This window comes from Myotis yumanensis, unplaced genomic scaffold, assembly GCF_028538775.1.
Source record: "Myotis yumanensis isolate MYYU_CA2020_CCGP unplaced genomic scaffold, mMyoYum1.0.hap1 SCAF_3, whole genome shotgun sequence".
In the NCBI taxonomy this organism is placed as follows: domain Eukaryota; kingdom Metazoa; phylum Chordata; class Mammalia; order Chiroptera; family Vespertilionidae; genus Myotis; species Myotis yumanensis.
In genome coordinates, this window is record NW_027223754.1 from 214,691,900 (window position 1) to 214,719,845 (window position 27,946).

The 27,946-nt window shown below is 62.0% G+C and overlaps 2 protein-coding genes across 5 annotated transcripts; one reads left to right on the top strand and one right to left on the bottom strand.

Moving 5' to 3' along the window:
* On the top strand, positions 1–10,296 carry SELENOO (selenoprotein O). Its single transcript, XM_070411339.1, has 9 exons — positions 1–593; positions 2,288–2,491; positions 3,572–3,752; positions 4,497–4,627; positions 4,984–5,264; positions 8,366–8,516; positions 9,257–9,442; positions 9,561–9,717; positions 9,789–10,296. The coding sequence occupies exons 1-9, from the start codon at positions 22–24 to the stop codon at positions 9,960–9,962; spliced, it is 2,037 nt and encodes a 678-aa protein (XP_070267440.1). The 5' UTR covers positions 1–21; the 3' UTR covers positions 9,963–10,296.
* On the bottom strand, positions 8,874–27,791 carry TUBGCP6 (tubulin gamma complex component 6). Of its 4 annotated transcripts, none has more exons than XM_070411337.1 (26): positions 26,815–27,791; positions 25,761–25,924; positions 23,346–23,556; positions 20,147–20,320; positions 18,999–19,120; positions 18,193–18,256; positions 17,976–18,085; positions 17,670–17,761; positions 17,433–17,572; positions 16,552–16,701; positions 16,008–16,089; positions 15,837–15,925; positions 15,548–15,663; positions 14,523–14,661; positions 14,180–14,251; positions 12,635–14,009; positions 12,420–12,478; positions 12,162–12,312; positions 11,895–12,075; positions 11,660–11,801; positions 11,374–11,568; positions 11,153–11,285; positions 10,848–11,061; positions 10,565–10,764; positions 10,359–10,469; positions 8,874–9,567 (listed from the first exon to the last, which is right to left on the bottom strand). In XM_070411337.1, the coding sequence occupies exons 1-25, from the start codon at positions 27,553–27,555 to the stop codon at positions 10,378–10,380; spliced, it is 5,208 nt and encodes a 1,735-aa protein (XP_070267438.1). In that variant the 5' UTR covers positions 27,556–27,791; the 3' UTR covers positions 8,874–9,567; positions 10,359–10,377. The 4 variants fall into 4 exon arrangements, with proteins under 4 accessions (XP_070267438.1, XP_070267437.1, XP_070267439.1 ...); XM_070411336.1 differs by having other exon boundaries at positions 10,349–10,469; XM_070411338.1 differs by having other exon boundaries at positions 8,874–10,469; positions 20,147–20,188.
* Between the last annotated feature and the right edge of the window lie 155 nt (positions 27,792–27,946).

Consider the following 27,946-nt stretch of genomic DNA (forward strand, 5'->3'; position numbering starts at 1 on the left):
TCCGCCGCAGCGGCGGCACTTATGGCCTCGCTCAAAGCCGTGCTCGGGACCTCGCTCCCGGCCGCCCGCGCCCTGTTGCCGCTCTTCGGTGGCCGCCCGCTGCCCGCGCCCTGCTCCACCTCGGCCGCCGCCATGGAGCCGGCGCCCCACTGGCTGGCGGGACTGCACTTCGACAACCGAGCCCTGCGCGCGCTGCCCGTGGAGACGCTGCCGCCGGACCCGGAGGGCGCCGCGCCCGCACCGCGGCTGGTGCCCGGGGCCTGCTTCAGCCGCGTGCGGCCCGCGCCCCTGCGGCAGCCGCGCCTTGTGGCGCTGTCGGAGCCCGCCCTGGCGCTGCTGGGCCTGGGCGCGCCGCCCGCCGACGCCGACGCCGCCGCCCGCGAGGCCCGCGAGGCCGAGGCCGCCCTCTTCTTCAGCGGCAACGCGCTGCTGCCGGGCGCCGAGCCCGCCGCGCACTGCTACTGCGGCCACCAGTTCGGCCACTTCGCCGGGCAGCTGGGCGACGGCGCCGCCATGTACCTGGGCGAGGTGTGCTCGGCCGGCGAGCGCTGGGAGCTGCAGCTCAAGGGCGCCGGCCCCACGCCCTTCTCCAGGTGGGCGCCCCTGCAGGTGGCCTCGGGGGGCGGGCCCAGGCCCACGGGCTTTCCCCGGGTTGGGGTGAGATGTCACCCGGGACGGCGGACCCGTGGGTAGCAGCGTCTTGAAGGCACAGCCTGTGGGGCAGTCCTGAAGCCGGGACGGAGGGGCTGGGCCCGGCCTCCTGTCCGGCTGCTCACCCAGTGCCCGTCCCCTCTGGCCTTTGAGCCAGGAAGGCCAGGCGGGGCGTCTGGCCTGCAGCCCTGGCAGCTGCCTGTTTTCTGGTCTTGCAAACCGTCCGAGGACTTTGCGCAGGGAGCCTGGGTGACCTGACCGGCGCGCGCACAGCACAGGCCTCTCCAAATGCCAGCGGGGCCTGTGCCCCGCACCGCGCTGAGCACCGCCTGTCCACCAGCTGCCTCTGCCCGACAGAGGGACAGAGGCCTCGGATCCGCCTTCCAGGGAACAGTCCCCGGCACAGGCTTCCAAGCCCCGCCGGTGCGGCCAGCCCTGCCCCGGGCAGGCAGGCGGGGGCGTGTCCGATCTGGGCAGCCTGACCCGGCGGGCGCCTTCCTACAGCTGTCTCCAAGAACTGACCAAAAAAACGAGCTCATAAGCAATATAGCGAGGTTACAAGATACAAAGTTACTACACAAAAGTCAGTTACTATGTACCAGCAGTGAACAGTTGGGACTTGAAATAAAAAACAAAGAAGCCTACATGTGGATGCTTATGGCAGCTTGGTTGCGAGTTGCCAAAACTTGGAAGGAACCAAGGGGTCCTTCCGAGAGTGATGGGGAGAGAAACTGTGGTCCATGGACAGTGGCGTGTTATTCAGCACGAAAAAGAAATGAGCTGTGAGGCCGAGAAAGACACCGAGAAACCAGTGCATGTGACCAGTGCAAGCAGCCAGTCTGAAAGGGCCACTCTGTCGCGTTCCAACTCTGTGATGCTCTGGAAAAGGCAAAACTGGAGACAATAGAACGATCAGGGGATGGGGAGGGTTGCGGAGGTGGGGCATAGGATGTGAGGGCAGTGACACTACTCTGTGACGCTCATGGTGGGTACATGTCATCATACATTTGTCCAAACCCACAGAACAGAGGACGCTGATGTAAACGCTGGCCGGGGATGCGGGAGTCGGTACAGGTTCACCCGTCGGCACAAATGCCCCACCTGGTGGGGGTGTTGCTGGGAGGCGGTGCCTGTGGGGCTGCAGGGGCTGCATGAGAATCTCTGCACCTTCCACTCCATTTTGCTGGGAGGCGGTGCCTGTTCTGAAAGAAGTCTATTAACAATAAGAGGCTTAGTGTAAAGAAAGGTCAAAAGCATACAAGGAATCGAGGTCGCGCCCCACTACACATAGCGCTGTTGTGTGTGTGCTGTTTTTGTAAAACGAACAAACGTAGAATTGCAGTTCCGTGTGAGTGTGTGTGTGTGAGAGAGACACGTGACAGCAGGCTGGGTCCCGTGTGGGGCGTCTACGGGCCTTCACTGCCCTCCACCTCCAGCTCCAGGCCAAGCGCTCACTCTGGCTCCAGACCGGGGACAACACGGGGCTCGTCATGGTATTTTATGATAATGTCAGAGCGGCTGTGGGTGGTTTCTAATTGGCTGTTCGCAGGCTCTGTCCCAGGCCCCTGCGTCTGCACTGAGCCTCGGGGTGGAGTGCCCCCGCCAGCGCCACAGTGACCTCTGTGTTTGATTCCAGACAGGCTGACGGCCGCAAGGTCCTGCGGTCCAGCGTCCGGGAGTTCCTGTGCAGCGAGGCCATGTTCCACCTGGGGGTCCCCACCACGCGGGCCGGCGCCTGTGTCACCTCAGAGTCCACGGTCGTGCGCGACGTGTTCTACGACGGCAACCCCAAGCACGAGCCGTGCGCGGTCGTGTTGCGAATAGCCTCCACCTTCCTCAGGTAACGGCGCTCGGTTACGGGCCGAGGAGACGCTCGTGCAGCTCAGATACATTGAGCGTCTGTGCCCTGGAACAGCGGAAGCCGGCTGTCCGTGAAGGAGACCTTTGACCCACGGGCAGAAGGTACCGGGCGTTTCCTGGGTCAGGAGCCCCGTCCTGCGTGTGGACAGCCGTGCCCTCCCAGATTCCTTGTCCGACACTTGTTGCCGCCAGAAGGGATGGGGTGGCAGAGGCCGTGGCGGCGAGTCCACAGGCGCTCCAGCATCCGAGAGGGTGCAGGGCCAGGCGGAGGCGGGACTGTCCAAGCAGGTGTCTGGGAAAGGCCACGACAGCCGGCTACTCCCTCAGAGTCTGACAGGAGCTGCCTGAAATCCTCCAAGAAAGTCGCTATGTGTAGCGTCATGATGAATAAGGGGCTGTTACCCGTGTCCCTCACACGCTCACTCAGCAGACTCCTCTCTGGCTCCATCTCTGATAGGAGCCTGTTGTCCGGCCAGATGTCACTGTGCTGCCTGGCATCAAACCCAGTGTGTCAGGAGGTGGCTGTGGGGCCGAGCCAACCCTGTATGTGTGTGTCTGGGCACCCACGATCGCTCAGCAGTCCCCAGGCCAGTCCCGAGTGCCCTCTTGTCCTCCGGGGATAGCAGGAGCCAGGACGGTTGGCCTCACCCTGGGAGACCCCTTGGTGGCACCACGGGCACTGTGACACATCACTCAGCTGTGGGGCCGGCCTGCTGCTGGCAGTCACCTGTCAGGACAACCACACGTCTCCGGGCATCCTTCATGGCCCAGGGGACACAGTGCCTGAGCACCCACAGCAGGATGTCAGTGACGACACATCCTGGGTATGGGCGGACGTGCACGGGGCCTTGTCCTGGTTGAGCCGGGGGCGTCCCTGGGCCTCCCGCCACGCCGGCTGTGTGAGCTGTGAGCGTGGCCAGTGAGCCTGTTGTGCTCGGCTCGTACCACTGGCTGGTGGTTCGGACACAGGTGTCCGCCGTCAGCTGCCGTCCGGGGCCAGGCTTCTCTCCTTTTTCCCAGGGGGTCATGGTTAACCTGTGGAACCCGGGGTTCCCCGCAGGTTCGGGTCCTTTGAGATCTTTAAGGCTGAGGATGAGCACACGGGCCGTGCGGGCCCCAGCGTGGGAAGGAACGACATCCGCGTGCAGATGCTGGACTATGTGGTCAGCACTTTCTACCCTGAAATCCAGGCCACGCACGCCAGCGACTCTGTGCAGAGGAACGCTGCCTTCTTCCGTGAGGTGGGTCCCAGAGGTGCCAGGCCTGCCTGCCCTGGGTCAGCCCTCTTTCCCCCAGAAGTGGGCACCGGCCAAGCAGGTGTTTGGGGGCCCGTCCTGCGCTGGTCACTCGAGCCGACTGCTGTGGCACCGTCTCCCTCCCTCAGCTCACACCTGCTGTGGGCCATCTCCGAGCGTCTGTTGTGCTGCCCAGTCAGTGCCTGGGGTCAGCCTCGGGAGGGTGGCACCTGCCGGCTAGGGTCTGGACACAGGGCGTTGGGATATCTTGTGGGGCCCCTGCTCTCCCTGTGGCCAGCATGTCCTCGAGACGCCATGGTGTGCTGAGCAAGTGGACCTGGGGCATGAGCAGCAGGGCTGGTGGCCGGACAGACCATTTGAGCCTCCTTCCTGGGCAGCCTGTGGGCAAGGCGGGCCCAGCACAGGTGCCTGGACCAGGGAGGGTTTTGCCTGACGATGTGGTGATTTCCTTGTTCCCACATGGTCATCCCGTTGGGCCTGAGTCATAGGGATGTCAGGCTTCATGATTTTTCTGGTAAAAGTCCAAACCAGTGAGTATATGGAAGAAGTAGATGGTGTATGTGGGGGCTAGAGCCCTCCTGAAGTCTCCTCAGGTTCTCCCCATGGCCGAGTATCTGGTCGAGATGACAGAATCTGTGCCAGGGCCCCTCAGGAGCACAGCTCGCCCCCGGGAGGGGAAGACGGGCGGGAAGGGGGCTGGAGGGAGCAACCAGGCCCGTCCTGCCCCAGGTGACACGTCGCACGGCCCGGATGGTGGCTGAGTGGCAGTGTGTCGGCTTCTGCCACGGCGTGCTCAACACGGACAACATGAGCATTGTGGGGCTCACCATCGACTACGGGCCCTTTGGCTTCCTGGACAGGTGGGCACACCCCACAGCGCCCGAGTCGCTGGGCAGGGGAGGGGCCTGCAGGCCAAGCTGGTCGGTGTTCCCAGCAGTGGAGTCCCCTGGAGGGTTTCAAGCCGAGAAAAAGCACTTTCAAAGGGTGCTCCCCCTCAGCATGTCCTGAAACGGACTGAAGGGCAAGGCCAGGAGCAGGTGGTGAGCAGGAGGCAGGCAGGACTCTGCTTCCCTGCCCTGGAGGTGGACCCGTCAGGGCTGGTGGCAGGAGAGAGTCGAGGACTGCAGGGTCCTTGAGCTGAGCCCGTAGGGCCAGGACTCCTGGGGGGTAGCGGGGGAGCAGCAGCCACACGGGCAGCACCTTCTCCCCGTGGCAGGTACGACCCCGACCACGTCTGCAATGCCTCGGACAATGCGGGGCGCTACTCGTTCAGCAAGCAGCCTGAGGTGTGCAAGTGGAACCTGCAGAAGCTGGCCGAGGCCCTGGTGCCCGAGCTGCCCCTCGAGCAGGGCGAGGCCATCCTGGCCGAGGAGTATGACGCCGAGTTCCGCAGGCACTACCTGAGCAAGATGCGCAAGAAGCTGGGCCTCGTGCAGGCTGAGCGGGAGGACGACGCGGCGCTGGTGGCCAAGCTCCTGGAGACCATGCACCTGACCGGTGAGTGGGCGGGTGCACACGCCGCTGTGGGCTCGGTACGCGCTCTGCCGTGAGATAGACATGAGGCGAAGCTAACCTTTCACCGTCCTCACTGTGCACGCTAGGGGCGTCGGGTACATCCCACTGTGGTGCAGCCAGCCCCCCACCCATGTCCAGAACTGTCCATCTTCCCACTGAAACTGTCCCAGTGAACACTGACTCCACGTGACCCACAGGCACCGCTGTCCTGCTCGCTGTCCCTGTGACCGCGACCCTGCAGGCCTCACAGAAGGGGAAGCCCACAGCCCTGTGTGTCTGGCTGACATCGTGAGCACTGGGTCCTGCAGGTCCTGTGCTGACCGAGGCGGAGGCCGCTGCGCTGTGTGGATGGGCCTGCTGTGCTCAGCACCACCCGCCCATGCCGCAGGCTGGCTGGCCCTTTCGCTGCTGTGAAAACAGCCCTCTCAGTCCCACATTCGGTCCTGCACTTAGCAGAGGGCCTGGCCCAGAGCTCCGGCTGGCGGGAGGGAAGCTTCCCGTCCGCCACCACAGAGCAGGCGGGACTGCGCCTCCTCATGCCTGTTTCCAGTTTGGGTGCTTTTACCATGTGCGTCAGTGGAGACGACCACATGGCTTTACCTTCATTCATATCCTTAGTCCGTGTGAACTAGAACGAGCTGCCACAAACGGGCCTCAGCCCACAGCCATGTCTCCGTTCTGGAGGCTGGAGGCCAAGATGGAGGTGCCAGCGTGGGGGGTTATTGGTGAGGCCGCTGCTCACTCACAGATGCTGCCTCCACGCTGGGTCCTCATGGGCAGAGCAGGGAGGGTGGAGCTTTTGTCTCTTCTCACAAGGACACGAGTCCCCCCAGGAGGCCCCACCCTCATGACCCGACTGCCTCCCAAAGACCAGCCCCCTGACCCTCACACTGGGATGGAGGTCGCAGCCCTGTGCGCTCCTGGACACACCCTGCTGGTCATGGTGCTGCCCCTTCGAATAGATGGACTTCGCTAGTGTCCTGGCACACTGGCCTGTCGCTTTCTTTCCTTGCAGTATCTGTGGCTTTGGTGTCAAGGCAGTGCCAGCCTCACAGAGTAAATCAGGAAGAGTTCCCTGTTTTTCAGAAGAGTTTGAGGATTGGTGATAATTCTTTAAATATATTTTTATTAGTTTCAGAGAGGAAGGGAGAGGGAGAGCAACGTCAATGATGAGAATCATTGATCAGCTGCCTCCTGCACGCCCCCTACTGGGGATCGAGCCCGCAACCTGGGCCTGTGCCCTGACCGGAATCAAACCCGGGACCCTTCAGTCCGCAGGCTGACACTCTGTCCACTGAGCCACACCAGCTAGAGTGGTGGTTGACAGAACTCACCAGTGAAGGGTCAGATCCGGGGCTTCTCTTTTTGGGGGAGTGTTAGATCAGGAATTCGGTATGTATCCTTACTAGTCACAGAACTATGGATTTTCTGTTTCTTCTCGAGTCAGTTGTAATTTGTGTGTTTCTAGGAACTTGCCCAATTTCACCAGAGTTATCCGATTTATTGGCATGTAATTATTCATTGTAATCTCTTAGTCTTTGGGTTCTGATTTTAGTTATTTGTATCTTCTCTTTTTGTCAATGTAGTTAAGTTTATTGATTTGTTGATTTTTTCCATTTTTCTGTTTCATTGATCTCTGCTGTAATCTTTAGTTCCTTCCCTTCTGCTCACTGATCTTGCTTTGTTCTTCTAGTTTGTTAGGTATGATATCAGGTGATTGATTTGAGGTCTTTTTTAAGTGATGTGATTGACACATGGCATGTTCACTCAGGGGCACACCACCATTTGATACTTGTGTATACGCAACGTGATCGCGGTGACTCCAGGGAACACAGAGTTACAAACTGGTTTTGTGATGAGAGATCTTTTAAAGTTGGCATCCATGGTGTGTTCCTGTGTCTTTCTGCGTATTTTATCATTTCCCTTGTGATTTCTTTGTTGGGCCCTTGGGTTATGTTGATTTCAACATTATTTGTGAATTTTCCATTTTCCTCCTGTTTGTGATTTGTGGCTTCATTCCACTGTGGCTGGCGGAGATACCAGCAGCCCTTCTCACTGTATTAGAACTTGTCTGGTGGCCACTGTGGTCTGATGGGGAGCGTGTGGCTCCCACGGGCAGTGTTGTGGTCGTGTTTACTGGCGTGTGGGGTGTGGGTCCTGTGTGAGAGGCACGTCCGCGTCCGAGCGCGTCATACAGCTCCTCCCAAACCCTACTGCGTCCGACGTCAGGGCCGCCAGCTTCTAGGCTATCTGACAGGACACACTTCCCAACCTTCCACTCGAAACTTGATTCTAAAGTGAGTCGCAGAGATGGTGGTGTCGTCGGGTCTTTTTTTACTCCATCCTGCCAGTCCCTGCTTGTTGACTGGAGTTTAACTCATTTCCTGTGATTCCTAAGAAGCACTTCTGCCAATTGGCCATTTGTTGTCTGTCTGACACCGTTTGCCCTCGTTTTCTCTGTTGCTGCTTGTTTTGTTGGTTCTTTGGTAACACACTGAATTATTCCCTCCTTGTTTCCTTTGTGGCTTTGGAGGTTTTTTATTTTTATTTTTATTGATTTCAGAGAGGAAGGGAGAGGGAGATAGAAACATCCATGATGAGAGAGTGTCATGGATCGGCTGCCTCCTGCACGTCCCCCACCGAGGATCGAGCCCACAACCCAGGCGTGTGCCCTTGATCAGAATGGAACCCAGGACCTTTCAGTTCGCAAGACAACTCTCTATCCACTGAGCCAAAATGGCTAGGGCTGGAGGTTTTCTTAGGAGTTATGATGACTGTTTTGACAGGTCAGACTGAGGACTTATGGGCATGTTTCGGGGGCTTGGGGACACTGTAGCTCCTGAGGCCAGGGGCCGACCCCAGTGCCTTCACTTTTGTACCCATTTTACAGATGAAGAAACTGGGATTGGGGACCTTGAGGACTTGTCAGGTCCAGAGTAGGGGCTGAGGAACAGCTGGGCCTGACAACGCAGTGCGGCTCCCACCGTGGGATGGAGTGTGGGTCAGTCTGTCGTAGGCAATACTGCACGAGGGCAGCAGAGCCTGGCCTCCGCCTCCCTGTACCTGAGAGCTGTGTGTTCCAGGTGCCGACTTCACAAACACCTTCTACCTGCTGAGCTCCTTCCCAGTGGGGCCTGAGGCTCCGGGCCTGGCCGAGTTCCTGACTGCGCTGATGGAGCAGTGCGCCTCCCTGGAGGAGCTGCGGCTTGCCTTCCGGCCCCAGATGGACCCCCGGTGGGTGCTCAGGTCCTACTTCCTTGGAATTTGTTTCCAGAAAAGGAGAGACATTTAGAACAGAGCGTGTGAGGGGCTGCACATCGGTGCTGCTGGACACCTGGGGCCCGGGCAGCTGCTCCCTTCCCAGGAATGAGTGGTGGTCAGAGGAAAGGACAGTGATGCTGACACTGGATGGGGAGGCCCAGGGCCTGGGCTGGGGGACGGTGGTCTCTGCTCTCGGTGGCCCTCAGGCTTCCACTGGGCCCTGCTTTCTGCACCATCTCCCATTGGGAAGAGCACACGTCCCTGGGGTGCAGCCCACACTCAGGGCCAGACATGGAGGCGCGGCTGTGCATTTTAATGAACAAGCCTGCAGGCTGGTCAGAGAGGAATTTAATGTGGGGCCTGGGGACCCAGGGTGGACTGGCCGGCAGGACCTGTCTCTGACTGCAGTGAACTTCTCCCAGAGTCAGTGCTGGGTGGGGGCAGACGGTCTGTGGCATCTCCTCAGGTGCAGCTGTGCCCGTCACAGGGAGGGGCTGCTGAACAAGGGTGGCCAGCTGGCAGGTGCCCGTATCTACCTCACCCATGGGGCCTGGGCTCCCCTCAGCCAGGCTGTAGGGGGTGCAGCAGGGCAGGTGAGGCCATCCCTCCTCTGGGACAGTCGTCAAGGTGTGCAGCGGTCCCAGGCTATGGTCCACAGCCAGGGTGGGGCGCTGCAGCCTCCTGGACACACTCAGAGCCGCTCCCCACCCCAGGCAGCTCTCCATGATGCTGATGCTGGCGCAGTCAAACCCGCAGCTCTTCGCGCTCATCGGCACCCAGGCCAACGTCACAAAGGAGCTGGAGCGCGTGGAGCAGCAGGCGCAGCTGGAGCAGCTGAGCCCGGCCGAGCTGCTGAGCAGGAACAGGGGCCGCTGGGCCGACTGGCTGCAGGAGTACAGGTGAGTCCAGCCGAGCCGTGCAGGGTCGGCAAAGTGCTGACTGCGCGGCACCATCTCTGGGAACCCGATGAAGGAGGCGGGGAGCTGCAGCTGCTGCCAAGGGGGCTTGTGGTTCCAGGACCAGGCTGGAGCAGGACAGGGAGGGTGCCGCTGACGAGGACGCCTGGCAGGCTGAGCGCATGCGTGTCATGCACGCCAACAACCCCAAGTACGTCCTGCGGAACTACATCGCGCAGAACGCCATCGAGGCTGCCGAGAATGGAGACTTCTCAGAGGCAAGGACCCGCAGCAGGGGCTGGGCCAGGGAGGGAGGGGTCCCCAATAACCTCCCCTTGCTCCTCTCCAGGTGCGACGGGTGCTGAAGCTGCTAGAGGCCCCATACCACAGGGAGGGGGAGGCCGCTGAGGTCCTGGAGGCCGCTGAGCCTGAGGGGGCCGGCAGCACAGCAGAGAGGCGCCGCTCCTACAGCAGCAAGCCCCCGCTCTGGGCAGCCGAGCTGTGTGTGACGTGATCCTCGTAACCGCCTTGGAGGCCAGGAGGCCACCAAGGCCCCAAGTGACACTGAGTCCATGAGACGGTGCCCAGCCAGCGAGCAGCCCCACACCCCGTCTCTCCATGACGGCAGGGACGTCCAGTCAGGACCTGACCCGTCTCTGTCTGACACCGACTCAGCAGCCCAGTCCCGCCAGCAGCACGCTCCCCATAAAAAGCTGCTTCACGCAAGGACAGCTCAGCAGAGGGACCGGACCCAGGAGGACACAGCAGCCACAACCCCCATGGCAGCCTGGGAGGACCGGCGCTGCCGGCTCCTGCTTCTGGGAGCCGCCCCTAATAAACCAGCAGCTCCCAAGGCCCATCTCTGTGTGGTCATTCTACCCCAGCCCGCCCTGGGCCCGCCCGAGGCACCTTTACATGCCTGCACCAGGCCGAGCAGCTCAGGCGTCCTGGTAGTAATTGTTGAAGTTGATGCGCAGCAGGAAGTCCTCCAGGTGGGGCTGGTAGCCTCGGTTCACCAGCTTGGTCACCACTGTGGGAGGAGCAGCGAGGGGATGGGTGGGGCCCTGCCTGCCCTTCTGCCCCAATGCCTGCCGGCTGCCCACCTGCCAGTGCGGGATGGCTTACCTTTGAAAAGGAAGTGGGAGTAGTACTTGAAGGTGTTGTAGGATTGCTGCATGAGGGCAAAGTTGGGGTGCTCAGCGCCGTGGGGGCCACCGGCTGGGCCCCAGGGCTGGGAGATGAGCTGGCTGCGGAACTTGAGGACCAAGCTGAAGACGCTGTGGATGATGTTCATGACGGGAGCCGCCTTCTCCGTCAGCAGGCCCCTGGGGAGCAAGGGCGATGCCGCCGATGGGTGACCCGGCCTCAGGGCAGCCCTGGTGCCCATGCCCCCCCGCCCCCGCCTCACCTGAAGACGGCCTTGTGCAGGTACTCGGCGTGGGCACGCTGGATCTCCTCGAGGTCGCCCACCGTGGCCAGCCGGGCCCGGAACTCACACCAGGTGACATGCAGGATCTGGTTGGCGATGTAGCCCTGGGTGACCTTCACGAAGTGCTGCATCTCGTGTTTGAACAGCTGCAGCTGGCGGAACTGCACGGAGCCGGCTGCAGGGCTCACCAGAGCTGCGCAGAGGGATGAGCAGCTGCTGCATGGCCAACACCGAAGCTGAGGGGCGTGGGCGTGGGTGTGGGCGTGGGCGTGGGCAGGCCTCACCTGTGCGCTTGAGGTGAAAACACACGTCCTTGAGCGTCCACATCATGAGCTTCAGCTGCAGCAGGAAGGAGAAGATGCCGCTGTACCTGCTCAAGCAGCTCTCGGTGATGACGATGTTGAGGGGCCAATCAACCTGCGGGGGGTGGACTCAGCACACCTGGAGGCGAGGCCCTGCCCGGCCCTGCCCACCCCAGCCCAGCCACACCTCCAGATCTGCTGACCTTGTACCTGAGCTCCAGGCAGCTCAGCACATCCGGAGCGTTGGGGACGAAGGCCTCCGGCAGGAACTTGAGGGCGAAGGAGAGGTTGGCGGCGAGTGGGGAGTCCCCATGCAAGCTGTACTGCAGCGCCTTGCGCAGCACCGCGTTGAGCACCAGCGGGTTGAGGAGCTCCCCGGGTGTCTGCCCGGCGCCCAGCTGCAGGAGAGGGGGCAGGTCCCAAGGCTGCCCTGCAGCCGCCGTCGCCGTCCCCATCCCCCCCACCCCCGGCCCCACCACACGGGCTCACCTTCTCGAAGAGCAAGTCGCTCAGGGACTGCGCAAACTCACCGTCCTCCATCAGCAGGAAGTGCCGCAGCGCCTCGAAGTGCGCCTCCAGCTGCAGCTCCACGAAGAAGTAGTCCACGGCCGCCTTGTTCACCAGGGACACGCTGGGGAGGGGTTGGGTCAGGCAGGTGGCAGGGAAGTGGAGGCGGGGTCAGGAGGGGTGGGGGCGGGGCCAGGAGGGTGGGCGGGGCACTCACTGGGCGGCCAGCGGGGCAGTGACGGAGTGCTTCATGAGCACCGGCAGCGGCAGCAGCTCGCTCAGCTGCACCGTGGTCTCATCCACGGTCTCCTCCGTGCCCAGCGGGCCCCGGGTGTCCTCGGGGAGCGAGAAGGCCCGAGGAAGCCCGTGGTGTAGGAGGCGCGCGACCGGAGGCTCTGCTGCAGGGACAGGGACGGCACAGCTGATGTCACCCCAGGGGCCTCCAGGGGCCGCCCCCTCGCCCTCCCACAACGTGCCCACTCACACATGGCCTCGTAGCTGTCCGGGTACTGCTCCAGGCGGTACTGCTCCACCAGGCCTGCCAGGTAGGCCTGCTCCCTGCCCTGGCGCCTGGCCACTGCCCCGTCCTCCGCCTCCTCTTCCAGGCCCGGGCTGCTCAGGGAGGCTGCACGTTCCTAAGACAACCCAGCATCATGACCATGCCCCTTCCCTTTGTCCAAAAGAGAGGGGTAGGTGGGGCATGGCCCCTCAACCCTGAGCCCCCACCCTCCTCTGCCCTGACCTGTGAGCTGGAAGGCTGGCTTGCAGAGCCGTCCTCGGTGTCCCCACTCCTCCCTGGGCCTGAGCAGCACAAATGGGCCGGGAGGGGGAGTCAGGGCCAGTGCCTGCTGTGGGCAGCACCTCCCAAGTCCCAGGACAGCAGACTTCCCGCCCTTCCTCCTCCCCCTCCTGGACCCGGACACCACCAGCGACAGGACAGCTCTGCAGACCACTGACCTGGCTCAGGGGTGCCGTCTCCCGCAGCACTGGGTCCAGCCTCAGCACCCGGCAAGGCCTGGAGGCCACCTTCTTCCCCAGAGCCAGCCACCCGAGTGCAGGCACCGACTGAGGCCGGTTCTGCCAGCAGCTGTGAGTCATGGTCCCAGGTAGGGCTCTGTGCTCCCAGGCTGAGGCCTGGCTGGGACACGTGGTCAGGGGGGCTCGGAAGGGGCCTGGGCGTATCAGGCTGGGTTTCCCCTGGGGGATCCCCCAGCATCACCTGGGACTGAGACACATGTCCGTGGACGTTCCACCGTGGCCGGGAGGGAGCCACATCCCACACGTTCTCCCCCACCTTGATGCTAGCATCAGACACGTGTCCGTGGACGTTCCACCGTGGCCGGGAGGGGGCGACGTCCCACACGTTCTCCCCCACCTTGATGCTGGCATCAGACACGTGTCCGTGGACGTTCCACCGTGGCCGGGAGGGAGCCACATCCCACACATTCTCCCCCACCTTGATGCTGGCATCAGACACGTGTCCGTGGACGTTCCACCGTGGCCGGGAGGATGCTACGTCCCACACGTTCTCCCCCACCTTGATGCTGGCATCAGACACGTGTCCGTGGACGTTCCACCGTGGCCGGGAGGATGCTACGTCCCACACGTTCTCCCCCACCTTGATGCTGGCATCAGACACGTGTCCGTGGACGTTCCACCGTGGCCGGGAGGGGGCCATTCCAGAAGCATTGCCCCCTGTGAGAATACCACCCTCAGACACATGCCCAAGAAGCTGCCCCATGGTCTGGCTACTCCCCTCCTCGGGGAGGTTATTCCTGGGTGGGCATGGGTGAGGCAGAGCCACCTGCCCATCTGGGACACAGATGTCCAGCCTAAACTCGTGAGTGTCCCCCCACAGCTGCAGCCCCTCGCAGCCTAAGCTGCCTCCCACAGTCTGGAGGGACCCTGAGGCCGAAGTGACCAGAGCTGGCCTCAGGACAGTTCTGAAATCGTACTCCTGTGGCCCCGAGTAGCCCGTGTCTGCCGTGGCTGACGAAGCAGAGGAGCGCAGATCTGAGCCGATGGTCTGCAGAGCCTCCTCCAAGACAGGGGCCACCCCAGCGTCCCCAGGCTGCTCAGCACCCTGGCCCGTGGGCAGGAAATCCTGGATACTGAGGCCTGCAGAGAACAGCCCTGGCCCCTTGGCCTGTCCTGGCTGCAGGCCTGCTCCCAGCTCTGAGCTGCTGCAGGCCCCCAGTGCTGGAGGCTCGAGGGGCTGTGGCGTCAGCTCCCATGGCCGGCTTGGGCCATCCCAGGCAGCCACGTGCTGCTCTGCACACCCAGGATCACAGCTGCCACCTCCATCGGGGTGCCCAGGGCCCAGAGACGAGGCCTGAAACACAAGAGCATCGTTGGTCCCCTGGTTATCTAGCTCTATCCCCAAATTCCGTTCTGGGGACCGTGGGGACACAGGACAGGCACCCACTGCCCCCTGGGCAGCACAGGCCTGGGCCCCCAGCTCAGAGTCCATGCGACATGCCCGGGAGGTGCCCTGCCCCTCACCTGGGAGCACGCACTCGGGAGCACTGCCGGCGGCTCGGGGGGCCTCCCCTCGGATGCGTCTCTCAGCATGGCCTGAAAGTCAATGCCAGGGCGTGAGGCGGCAGCTGTGCAGGTGGAGCAGTCCTGACCCCCTGCCCCAAGCCACCTGGCCCGGAGCCTCAGCACTGAGATCCCAGGGCTGTGCAGCTCGCCTACAGACCGCCCTCACAGCCCCTTCCCAGCCGCGTCTCCGAGCAACTGAAGGGAGTTACCATCCCTTCCCCAGAAGGGCACGCAGGTCTGCATGAAGGTTCAGGGGGTCCTGGAGCCCCTAAAAGCCCAGGAAGAGTGGCCCCTGACACACCTGAATGTGCTCCTGATCTTCTAAGAGAAAGCGAGCCCGCGCGCTCGCCAGCCTGTGCCTCTGGACTTTCCACAGCGCCTTCTGCTCTCGACGAGCTGCCTCTGCAGACAACTTGCTATAATGGTCAACCAGCGCCTGCCTGAAGCCACATGCAGAGGGGACTGGTCACCAGTCACCCCACACTGTCCAGCTGCTCCCCTTGGGGGTGGTTCTCCATGACAGAGGCCCGGGCAGGTGGTCTGCACACCTGGCACCTTCCCCTGCCCCCAGCTGGTCCCTCTGCACCCACAGCTCCTGCAGGGGCCTCACCAGCTGGCTGTTCTGCCCATGCTGAACGAACACCAGAATGCGCCTCTGCACTGAGGCAAAGGGCCCTCTGGGGGCAGCCTCCCTTCCTCAGCTGCACAGAAGGAAGGAGAATAACTTCTACCCACATGCACATACCCACGGGCACACGCGCGCGCGCACACACACACACGCATATACACACAGATGTGTGCTCCAGGGCTCACACACACACACACGCATATACACACATCAGTGGCTCCAGGGCTCAGCTCTACAAACTATCTGAGGTCGGGCCACCAAGGCCCTGAGCAGGAAGGACAGCCCCTCCCACAAAGAACCCCTGAGAGGCCACTCTGCTCCCAGCTCTTCCCTGGGCTTTGGGGGACTCAGAACCCGAGGGTGGGACAAGTCGGACGCTGTGCTGGACAAATGCCCAACTCTGTCAGGCCAACAGGCTGCAAGTTAAACAGACGAGAGGCAGGGTCAAGCCAGCACGATCTGCCTGGACGCCAACCCACACACACCACCCAGCAGACGTTCTGAGGCTGAGGACACACGAACGTGCCCATGTCCACCTCCAGGAGCACTGAGGCCAAGTGGCTGCTCGGAGTCAAGACAACTACTTGGACGTTTTCCAAATAAAAAGCAAACCGACCATCACCAAGGTCAAACCAGTCACGGGCCTGCCGTGCCCTCACCGAGGAGGTCAGCCGAGTGCCACCCCGCAGCCACCCTACCTCGCCTTCCTCTCCAGCTGCTCCTCCAGGGCCTGCAGCCTCCGCGCCCTGTCGCGGAGTTCCCGGGCGTAGCTGAAGTCATCGTCCAGCTCCTCCTGCCGGGCCGCCCGGCGTCGCTGCGTAACACCCCGCATGCAGCCTCAATGGCTGACCCTGGCCCTGCAAGCCCCCGCCCCCAGCACCCGCAGCCTCGACGGCTGCACCGGCCCTGCAAGCCCCCCGCCCCCAGCACCCGCAGCCTCGACGGCTGCACCGGCCCTGCAAGCCCCCGCCCCCACAGCCCACCCACCTCCTGGTCCTTCATGAACTGCTCTTTCAACCTCTGAAACTGCTCTCGCTTCCGGGCGTCCAAGGCCATCCGCTCAGACATCTGCCGATCTGCATGGAGACAGAGCACCGTCCTGAGGAGCCCCCACAGGCAGCCGCCAGCATCCCAGAGGGGGACCCGAGCCACACGCACCGCTCAGCGCACTCAGGACCCTGGACGCCGCTTCTCGGGCCTGGACGATTAATTCTTGCTTAGCAATCTCCATTCGTAATTCCTGGAAAAGACCAGCGGTGACCACAGCTCCCCTCTCTGCCCCTCCCCTGGGCTGGAGGACCTGCAACAGGCTGCTCAGACCCCAGGTGGACTCCCCCAGGGACAGCGCCCCGGCTGCGAGGGCGAGTGCACCCCGCCCCCGACCGTCCTGAACAGTGACAAGACTGGCTCCTGTCAGGGCAGCTGGGGGGTCTTGCACGGGATCCGAGGCTGAGACCCCAGGCCTGAGTGTGTGCCTGGAAGGGACCAAGGAGCTCGGAGGGACGTCCTTCAGGGATGGAGGGCCAGCGCCCAGCCAGCTCCCGGAGAAGAGAGGACAGAGCCCCTGCCCTTGGATGCCCTACCCAGACACAACCCCAGGACAGAGAACGCCAGGGGCAGCACCACTTGCACACCCCACACCCAGCACCCCTTGGAGCGGAGGAGGGTGTGAGGGAAGCCCCCAGGGCTATGGTCCTCGAACCTTCTCCTCCTTGCTGATGGAGCTGTGGCGTGCCACCCTCTCCATCCGCCCCACGTAGATGGCACAGTCCTTCTCAATCTCCTTCAGCTCCTCAAGGGAGAAAATCACCGAGATCCGGGGCACGGGGACGTCGGACCAGCAGAGATAATGCTGCAACAGAGGGGACCCCACCGGGAGCCCAGCTGACGCGTGCCCACCCCCAGCTCCGCTTCCATGCTTCTGTCACCCACATGGGCAGTTCGCTCCTTAACCAAGGAGATGGCATCCCCTGCGGCTCCGAGGTCATATCTGGCCCCTCGTCTGCCCTGACCCTCCAGCCCCACCCTGGGCCCTGGTCAGCCTCCACACTCTGTTCTGGTCCCTGGAAGCCCCAGGCCCACCTGGCCAGCGCCTGCCTCTGCTCAGACATCGGACAGCACTCCTCGGACAGGCTGCTCGTCCACCCACACCCACCGCTGCCCTGGGCCTTGACCATGCGGACGTTGGCACAGGCCTCTGTCCAAGCCTCTGCCCCAGACACAGCTCCCTGCACCAGCCTGTCCACCCTCCTGCAGCCGCAGCCCCTCCCCACCCGAGGGGCCATCTCCCACGAGGACGAGGAGGAGGGGAGGGCCCCCTGCCCCTTGGCCTCAGAAAGGCCTTTGCTTTCCCTCCATCTGTGAACATGGGCCCGGAGGCAGGAGCCCCTCATGAAACTCAGGGGACCCTGAGGGAGAAGTCACCACGGTCCCAGCTCCAACGTGCTGACCCAGAGATAAGGACAGACGGCCAGGTCTCGGGGGACAGGTACGACAGGCCTGGACCTCAGCTCTGAGAGGCCAGAGGGACGAGAGGCAGGGCGAGGAGAGCGTGAGTGGGGAGCATGGGGCCTCCTCACTCACCCGAGGGCAGCAGAGCTTCAGCAGGTTGATGGTCTTCCCACAGACGTACACGTCGTGAGCGATGTGCTTCAGGAACGCGGGCACACAGTCCCCCGCCTCCTTGGAGATGAGCACGTAGCCGTGGGTCCAGTAGGACTTATCTGAGTGTGGGACGGGACACACGGCTGGCCTGCGTCCAGGACCGCCCTGGCCCCCGGACGGCATGGAGGCCCAGCCCAGCAGCCAGCCACCACCTACCTCTGAAGCCCAGGTAGTCCTGGTTCACCTGGATCATGAACTCGCCATAAGCGTCTCTGAAGACCCCACTGTACACCCAATCATAGATGAACCTGCCAGGGTGGGTGGGCCAGTAGTGAGGTGGGCGGGGCTGCCATGGGTGGAGGGGTGTGCCCAGGGAGCCCAGCCCAAGCCCTGACTATGCCGCCCCCTCCCCATCTAACATCCCTGCACTCAGCAGGTGTGGGACAAGGAATTCAACTCAAGAATCTGCTGAGACTGAGTGTGGCCCCGCCCCGCCCCGCCCGCCCCGGGCCCCACGCCCACCGAGTGTAGGGCTCACAGCTGGTCTTGAGCAGGGACAGCAGCACCGGGTAGTGCTCGTTGCTGCAGTTGTCCAGGGCCTCCTGGTAGAGGTAGGAGAGCAGCTTCACGCCCTGGAGACAGCCAAGGGTGGGGCTTGACGCATGCGCACAGCAAGGGGACCCTGCGCCCCGGCAGTCACACCCAACCTCACCCCCTTCCTGGACCCCGCAGGACTCACAGTGGGGAAAGGGGCCCGGGACTCTCCTCCGCAGGTGCCCACACCACAGAGCTCAGCCAGGTACCTAGACAGGCCGGGTGAGAGCAGGTGCTCAGAGCCCCAGGCTGGGGGAAGCAGGTGAGCAGAATTCGCCCAGCCCTTCCCTCCCATCTTCACCCTCTGGCTTTAAAACGAGCTGCCCCTCAAGGATCTCAGACCTCAGCGCCTGCGGGGCCCCTCCACGGCACCCCATGCACCTCCCCTCCTCCCGCTCAGCCAAGGGTCCCATCACTGAGTGCTGGTCTTTTCCTGCACCTGGGCTCTGCCCTGAGCCCCTCCTGTACTCCCCCCACCTCACCAGGTGGCCGCCTCCTCTGGCCTGGATGACTGCTAAGCCCCCGCCCAGGCCCCTCGCCTCTCCACCCTGGCAGTCCACGTGCAGCACAGTATCCCCGCCCCACCTCCCTGACTGGGCCCGTCTCCAGCCCTCGGGGCCTCCACCCTCCTCCCCTCGGCCTGGAAGGCCTCCTCTCCCACTGAGCTCACCTCCCCAGGCCCCCAGCCCTGCACCCTCTCTTCTCCAGCTGGCACCTGCCGGACAGACACTCGCCCGAGCTAGCTAACTGGTTCCTGAGTGCCCTTCAGGCGGGAGCTCCCACCATGGGAGCCGCGCCTTTTCCCAGCACCATGGCCCTTTCAAGCAGCATCACGCTCAGGCCCAGCACCTGAGGAACTCAGCTGGCCAAGGACTGTCCAGGCACCTCTCAGGAGGGCTGTTCTCCAGGCCCCACCCAGCCCCCCACGCTTGGCCGCTGTGCTGTGCTCACCTGAGCTGCCGGCCCAGCTTCTTGAAGAGAAAGCCAATGGTGAGGAGGCTCAGAGTGGGGGGGGTGGAGAGGACACACGCCCGGTAATACTGCAGGTACCTCCTCAGGCCGCTGGTGAAGGCCTATTGGACAAGGGGACTGAGAGGAGGCGGCTGGGCACGGACACAGCCGAGCTCAGGGATGGAAAGGGTCACTGGTGCTAGGAAAGGGCTCGGCTGCCATCCCCTAACCCTGGGCTCCATTTCCCAATGGGCACCTGTGGGTCCCACCCAGGCACCCCAGCCCAGCGGGAAGCTGGGACCGAGCCCTCTGCAAATCCTGTCCCTGCAGCCGGGACCAGCCACACCAGGAAACTGGGAAGTGAGGCTGGGGGTCCTGGGAAGGGGCAGGCACTGCACACGGGCTGACACTGAGAGGGTCTCAGGGACACATGGCCCCAGCTCAGCTCACGTCTTTGCAGGACCCGCCAGAACCAGTGTCCATCCCACCAGCGAGGAGACAGCGGGCCTGCCCTCATGTCCCAGATGGCGGGGCAGTCTGCCTGGGTCAGCTTCCTTCTGCCCCCACCCCTACCCCGTCTCCATGGGCCCAGCTACACCTGAACCGCATCCTGCCACCGCGACCATCCCCTGCAGCACCAAACCCTGAGGAACTCGCAGCCCAGCCCCACTGGGCCTGGTGCCCTCTTCCGCCGCCCTCCTCCTGGCACTCTGTCAGTGCTCCCAGAATGCCCCGCTCCACTGGATGCCTGTCCCTCCCACGGAGCTGCACTGCTGTCCTGGGGGCTGTACCCAGCGCAGGGGCAGCTGGAAGGCTTTCAGGGAGACCTGGTCCAGCCCCAGCTCCTGGGACTCAACTTGCCAAATAAGGGAAATCCACTGTGTCAATTGCGTAAGATGCACCAGGGACCCGGTGGGGAACAGCAGCCTGGGCCCACCCACCCCGCCTGGTCCTGCCCAGGCCCCCAAATGTGGGCCACACCCGCCTCCCACTATCCAGGCTCCCAGCCAAGTGACGCTGGTGAGACCCCCGTTCTGGAAGGGTGACGTCAGGCTCCAGGCGTGACAGGAGACAAGGGCTCAGTGGTGTGGGCAGCCCTGAGGTCCTCTCCCAGCTCCTGTGCACACCTCACAGGAGGCCAGGCCCACCTGGAACACGAGGCCCTTGCTGCAGGAGGCGTCCAGCACGGGCTGCAGAGAGAAGTGGCTCAGGCGTGAGTAGTGGGTCCCGCACTCGGCCACCTCCGAGAGGAGGCTGCTGATGCTCTCGGGGGATGTTCCTGACACGTGGATGCCCCGCTTCACCATGAAGGCCTGAGTCGGCTGGAGAGGGCAGAGAAGGGGTCACTGAGGCCAGACTCCAAGACCCCTCCCCCCACGCACCCCACCACGGCTCTGCCCAGAGAGCCCAAGACACACGAACAGGACGTTCCAAGGCAGAAAGCAGGTGGCCACAAGGCATACCTCACCCAGTGTGGCCACTCCCTGCCACACTGAGAGCACACGTTTAAATGTCAGGCCACGTGGCAGGCGCGGGGACAGGGTGCCCTCCACACCACACGGAAAGAGCAACGAGCAACCTTCTCGGAGCACAAGCTTCAGAAAAGGCCGTCGGAGCCGACCCCAACTCCTGGGTCAGGTTAGAGGAATAATGGACAATGCAGAGCCTCTGCCCAGCACGCTCCCCCTCACGGTCTGCAACCAGAGAAGGGAGACGGCCTGAGGGACGCTGGCAGCACCACGACGGGCGCAGCGATGCGTCGAGAGGGACACGTACAGCCCAAGCGCCTGCGTCAAGAACACGTCTCATCATAACTGCACTGCACACCTCAAGCCGCTGGAAAGGCAGCGACTGAACCCAAAGCAGAAGGAAGGAAATAACAAGGTGAGAGCAGCTGGAAAGAACATGGACTGGAAACAGTAAAAAGAACCATGAAAACAAAAGTTGTTTCTTTGAAAAGATCAACAAAGTCAACAAACCGTTAGCAGCACGGACTAAGAAAAAGATGACTCAAAGGAGAGAAGAGGCAAAGTGCTAGAATCAGAAAGGACAGTGGGACATACCGCTGACTCGACAGAAATAGAGAAAACACCATCAACAACTCTTTGCCAACAAATCAGATGACCTGGATGAAATGGGCAAATTCCCGGAAATATACAACTTGCAAAACGGCCTCAAGAAAAAAGGAAACTCTAGCTTGCCCTGACTGGACACCTGGGCGGGAAGCCCGTCCTGAGCCCTGAGCGTGCGTGCCAGCTGCACAGCGAGGCTGCCAGCAAAACACGAGACCAGGCAGCCCCTCGGCAAAGTTCCCCTTTTAGGAACCCTGGGGCCTAGATAACGGCCCACCTGAGTGACCCCAGCGCTCCCTTCCTGCACCCTAATTCCCACCCTTATGTTTTAAATTCACCAATAAAGAGTGAACCCACGCCCTGACCGGTTTGGCTCAGCGGATAGAGCGTCGGCCTGCGGACTGAGGGGTCCCAGGTTCGATTCTGGTCAAGGGCATGTACCTTGGTTGTGGGCACATCCCCAGTGGGGGGTGTGCAGGAGGCAGCTGATCAATGTTTCTCTCTCATCGATGTTTCTAACTCTCTATCCTTCTCCCTTCCTCTCTGTAAAAAGTCAATAAAAATATATTTAAAAATAAAATAAATAAATAAAGAGTGAACCCACAAACCCTGAGGCACCCCTACCCTCGACCCAATGGAGGCAGAGCCCCAGATCCCCTTCCTCCTCTTCTCTCCCCACAAGACCTCGCTGTGCGATCCCTCCCCCCGAGACCTGCGAAGAGTCAATGTTGTTCCTCGAAGGTCCCTGGCGGCTTCTTGCCGAGGTGTGTCCTGAAATCCAAGGAACGACAGGGCCGTCCGGCCACAGCCCGGCCAGGTGCGTGGGGGGGAGTGGGGGCTGCCACACGTCAGTACAGGCCGGTGGGCGCCGCAGGCATCCCCCGCAACCTCACTATCCACAGGCCCAGACCAGCACACCTCCCAACACATTAAGATAAATGTTGGGTATATTTTGCTATAATTTAAAGAAAAGCAACAAAAAACCTCCCCCAAACAATAAAACCCCAGGACCAGATGGCTTCACTGGTGACTTCTAACAAACAATTAAAGAATTTACGTGACTGTTCTCAAACTCTTCCAAAAACTGAAGAGGAGGGAAGAGTCCCTAATGCTAAGAGGCCAGGACTGTCCCAAATCAAAGTCAGATAAACACATCACCAGGAAGGAAAGTAAAGGCCAAATCCCTGTGAACACAGATGCAAAGTCCTCAATCAAGTGCTAAGGCACCAAATCCTGCAGCACATTAAAAATACGATGCTTGCCCTGGCTGGTTTGCTCAGTGGGTAGAGCGTTGGCCTGAAGACTGAAGGATCCTGGGTTCGATTCCGATCAAGGGCACATGCCCTGGCTGCGGGCTCAATCCCCAGTAGGGGGTGTGCAGGAGGCAGCCGATCAATGATTCTCTCTCATCACTGACGTTTCTTTCTTTTTTTTTTTTATTGATTTCAGAGAGGAAGGAAGAGGGAGGGAGAGAGATAGAAAGATCAATAATGAGAGAGAGCCGAAACCGGTTTGGCTCAGTGGATAGAGCATCGGCCTGCGGACTGAAAGGTCCCGGGTTCGATTCTGGTCAAGGACATGTACCTGAGTTGCGGGCACATCCCCAGTAGGAGATGTGCAGGAGGCAGCTGATCAATGTTTCTCTCTCATCGATGTTTCTAACTCTCTCTCTCTCTCCCTTCCTCTCTGTAGAAAATCAATAAAAATATATTTTTTTAAAAAATGAGAGAGAATCATTAACCAGCTGCCTCCTGCACGCCCCCAACTGGGGATGGAGCCCACAACCCCGGCATGTGCCCCGACCGGAATTGAACCTGGGACTCTTCAGTCCGTAGCTCAACACTTTATCCACTGAGCCACACCGGCCAGGGCATCACTGATGTTTCTATCTCTCTCTCTCCCTCTTCCTTTTTCTCTGAAATCAATAAAAATATTTGTAAAAAAAAGACGATGCGCAATGAAGGGGTTCCTCTCAGGAATGCAAGGACAGTGCACACGGAAATCAATCGCTGTAACTCGCAGTCAGAATGAATGAGAGCAACGAACACCTTACTCTTGTTCCGCCTGCAAAGGACGTTAATGAATGAGCAGTTTTTAGGACTGAAATGAGAATGCATCCCCGCCGTTGCCGCAGAGCGGCTGCTGGCCCACCGGCCTCGCGCTGCGGCTGGGACCATCCACTCCCCGCACCGGCCTCCTCCTGCCCTGTGGAGTGCTCGGGCAGTGCCAGCCACCAACCTGTGCTGGTGCAGTCCCGTGTGCCCGCACCCCTTACCTGGCAGAGGGGAAACGTGGCAGACATGACCCCGATCAAGACGTTCAGCGCGTCCTTCACCAGCTCGCACTCCGGCACCAGCACGGGCTGCTCGGCCTGCGGGAGGCCCCCGCCCAGCACCTGCAGCTCTCCTCGGCACAGCCTGCAGAAACTGTCGAAGGCGTCCCTTCCCGCCTCCGTGAGGTAGGGCTCTTCTCTGTGGCCAGGGGGGCTGTGGAGACAGAGCCACGGGCACCTCAACTACATGAACAAAACGCAGGAGAAAGCGACTCAATACAACACAACATCCAAGAAACACAGAGCAGGTGTGTGTCCGCCCAGCCACCAGCCTCTCCCTCAGCTCTGTGGGCTCAGCACCGGCTACGCTGGGTCCAGACAATCCACACAGAGTCCCACCCCAGCACCCACTGGGCCCACACGATGGTCCTCAGGACGACCGACACTCACACCATAGCTTTATCTTAAAAACAAGCACAAGGCTCACACACCCGTGTGCACAGCAGCACGTTCACAACAGCCCAAAGGTGGAAGCAGCCCGAGTGTCTGTCCACCGACCGGCGCGTGGATTAGGCCACATGGGAGATTATTCAGCCCGCACAGGAAGGGCCTTCGGGACCTGCGACCACAGGCCCCGATGAAGCTACGCTCAGTGAGATAAGCCAGACAAGGAAGGACAGCTCCTGCCGATCCACGTACAGGAGGCCCCGGGTGGCAGACTCAGAAGGTAGGATGGTGGTGCCAGGGGTTGGGGAGGGATGGGAGTGAGTGTTTCATGGGAACAGAGTTTCCATTTGGAAGACGGAAAGTTCTGGAGATGATGGTGGTGGTGACTGTACAACGTGAATGCATTTAATGCCACTGAGCTGTGTGCTTAAAAACGGCCCAAGCGTGCGAGTTTAAGTTATGTGCATGTTACACAAAGGATGGACAAAGCAGCCTCATGAATTTTATTTTTTTTTTATGTCAGAGAGGAAGGGAGAGGGAGAGGGAAATAGAAACATCAATGATGAGAGAGAATCATGGATCGGCTGACTCCTGCACGCCGCCTACTGGGATCCAGCCCGCAACCGGGGCCTGTGCCTTGACTGGGAATCAAACTGTGACCTCCTGGTTCATAGGTCGACGCTCAACCACTGAGCCACGCCGGCCGGGCCAGCACAGAGCAGACACACTGGGTCTTGGGAGTGTGGCTCTGGGCACCACCAAGGGCTTGGCCTCGCCCAGCACAGTCACATCGTTACAATCAGCCACAGACACGGGACATCGGAAAATATTCCTCTGAAAACCAACAACCTCTCCTGGAAAGTATGAAAAAACTGTCTTTTAAAACCACTGGAAAAGGTAATTTCTTAGTAAACAGAGGCCAGGAATACAGGCCTTTCTGAAACTTTTCTTCTCACTTGTAAAACCTGACCAGCTCTTTTCGCCTCTTCCCCAAGAGCCTTGGGTTTAGGTCTAGCAACTCAAAAAGTATCAACGGGCTCCAAGCTGCTGGACACTCCAACCCACGACTCCGAGGGCAGGGGGGGCACACGGCTCCGGCCCCACTCCTGCAGGCTCATCCCCGCACCCTGTACCCCCCGCCCGGACTCAGCGCCGAGGGAGAAAAGCCCATGCAAGCAACTAAAATCCCGACTCGTCCCCACGGAGGACTCAGCCCGACAGGAGAAAGTGGCTTCCCCAGAATGGGCGGCACCTGCAGACCGACCCTCAGGGACACGGGTGGGTCTGCCAGAGGCCCCGGGCGGGGGCAGGGCTTACAGCCGGGAGCCGTGCGGGGACGGCGAGCTATGCCTCTGGTGGGAACACGGCTTCCTTAACTGCCCACGGCAGGAACCGGCCAGGCGCTGGGGTTTAAACGGAAACAGGTTCTAACGACTCAGCAAGTAAACCCGAGGGAAAAGCCTCCATCCCACTCCGGGAGGTTTCGAGACAAAAGCACATGCAGATTCAGAGGCCCCTGGACCCGGCTGAGTGGTGACCAAGGAAACACTGCTGCCACCACAGTGACAGCCCGAGAGCAGCGCTCCCCTCTTTCTCGACGTGGACAACAATGGACACGAAGACAGCGCCCTCATCAGCACCCCAGCCCTGACCGCACCCCCGGGCCGACCCCGCACACCTCAGACTGGAACCCTCGTGGGAAGGACGCGAGCTCGGGTGCGAGCGGCTCTGCTCCAGCTGGGAGGTGTGGCCTGCAGAGCGGCTGGCACGGCGGGAACCTCCGAGAAGCTGCCAGTCCTCGCCCCCCAGCGTCTCTCAACTCCCAGGACAAAGATGATTTTGTGCATCAGGCTGAGACTCCCAGGTCCCCATCCTGCCAGAGCGGCTTCTGCCAGGAGCCACCGGGCTCTTGGGTAAAGCACACCCGCGTGCCGGAGGAGGGCAGGCCTGCGAAGGCCAAGGCGCACGTACCAGCCGACTTGCTCCCAGCACCTCCGCTTGCTGGCCTCGTAGGTGAGCACCGCGTCCCAGGGGTCGATCTCCGGGGTCGTGCCTTGCTCAGACTGGGAGTCGGGAGTCAAATTGGATGCTGACTGGAACCCTTCATCTTCGGACGGATCCACACTCTGAGGCACCTGGAGACCAGGTCGAAGGAGAAAGCACCACGTGTGCCTCTGGGTCCAGGTCCCCGTGATGGGAATTCCAGGACCTCACAGGTCCACTCACACAGGAAAGATCTGACGATGCTTCCTGTTCCTCGTGAGCACGTATGCACTGCACAGCGCTCCCGCCTCCCTTACGTAATTTCAGAAATTAAGTTAATTTACTAAGGTTCTCAATTTCCAATTTCACACACGTAAACCTCACTATAACTCACAATGAAAGGCATCCGCTCTGGAAGTGCCAATTTGGGGGAACCAGCATAAAATCGGACTAGAGACGGAAAGACTTATGCGAACCACGATGTTCAGCGTCGTGCGTGTTTGCAGATGACCTGCCAGTAAAGGTCTCGCAGTAAGGGAACGAGTGAGCAACGACAGTGCGTCTCTTCTTCAGGGACCCTCGTAAAACCACAAAATACACAGCCCAGTGATGTATGCAAAAGCCCGGTCACAGGTGGAAAAGGCACATAAAGCTGCAGGTACAGTACCAGCGAGCGCACATTTTCCACCGCGTTTGGAAATGGAGCCCTTGAAACGGGCTTATGTGACCCAGAACGGAGCTTTTTATTGCACTTTACGCGGCACCTGTGAGGGCAGAATAACGCCTGCTTGGGCCTGCAGCCGGCAGCGGCGTCCTTGCCGGGTGGTGGGCAGCAGCAGCGGCGACCTTGCCCGGGTGGTGACGGCAGCAGCAGCAGCGGCGTCCTTGCCCGGGTGGTGGGCAGCAGCAGCAGCAGCAGCAGCAGCCCAGCCTCCCACAGCTCAGCCCCCAAGTGGCCTGGACTCCCTTCGCGTGACCCAAGGGCGGTCAGGGAGGCCTTTCCCAAGGCCCCGGGCGCCGCAGGCAGGAGGGCGGCACTCACCTTGATGGCCAGTCCAGAGAGGTCCGCGCTGTCCGGCACCGGGGGCAAGTCCAGCCGGACGTCCATGTCGTAGGTGCGACTGTGCACCAGGGCTCCGAACAGCGAGACGCGGGTGTCTCTCTCGAACCTGTCCCCGCCGGGGTCGCCGTAGGAGAAGAGCCGGGCCGTGGGCAGGCCGGTGCCCGGCGTGGCCTCCATCACCTGAAGCGCCTTGTGGATCGTGTCCTGACACAGGTACTCCTCCCGGCGGATCAGAGCCTGCACGTCCATCTCGAACACACTCAGGTCGTAGCAGTCGTAGCCGCCGTAGGGGACGTTCCTCCCCACGTGCTTGTTGTTCAGGAAGAGGTCCCGCCGGCGGGGCAGGACCTGCGGGGGCCCGGTGCCCGCCAGCTGGACCAGCAGGTCCAGGGCCGACCCCAGCTCCGCCAGCGGACAGCGCGGGGCGGCTTCCAGCTTCTCCACCAGCGCCTCCAGGCGCTCGGCCTCGGGCCCCAGGCCGCCCACCCGCAGGTCGAAGGACAGCATGAGGACCTTGTTCTTCACCGGGAGGCGCGGGCGGCCCGGCGGCGGCCCCGGGGGCTCCTCCTGGAAGAGGTGCGCGAAGAGCGCGTTGTAGGCCGCCCGCTTGAGGCTCTGCTTGGCCCTCCGGCGGCTCAGGCCGCGCGGGCGCAGGGGAGCCTGGGCCGCGGGCAGGAGGGCCTCGCACAGGTCGTCGAACAGCTGGGTGATGCTGGCCATGCCCGCCCCGCTCGGCTCCCCGGGCCGGACAGCCGCGGCCGGAGGCGCAGAGCTGGAGCCGGAGCGGGCCCGCGGGACCCGTCAGCCCGCACCCGGTGGCTCCCGCAGAGCCGTGACAAGCCGACGGAGACGCCAGCGGCGGGCACTCGGTGGACGCGCCGGCCCCGCACGCTCCCTCGGGGCCGACAAGGGGCGGCCGGGAGAGGCGCCGCCCGCGGAGGGGGCGTGGGGCCCGGGCGGGTCCGCGGGGTCAGGCCAAAGCGCGCCTCCGCGACTCCCGCCGCCGCGCGTCACCGCCGCGCGACCCGCAAAACCGCCGCGGCCGGCGCGCCGGAAGTGCGTCACGGGGAGGGCGTGCCCTGGCGGGCGGGGGCGGGGGCGGGGCCGCGGA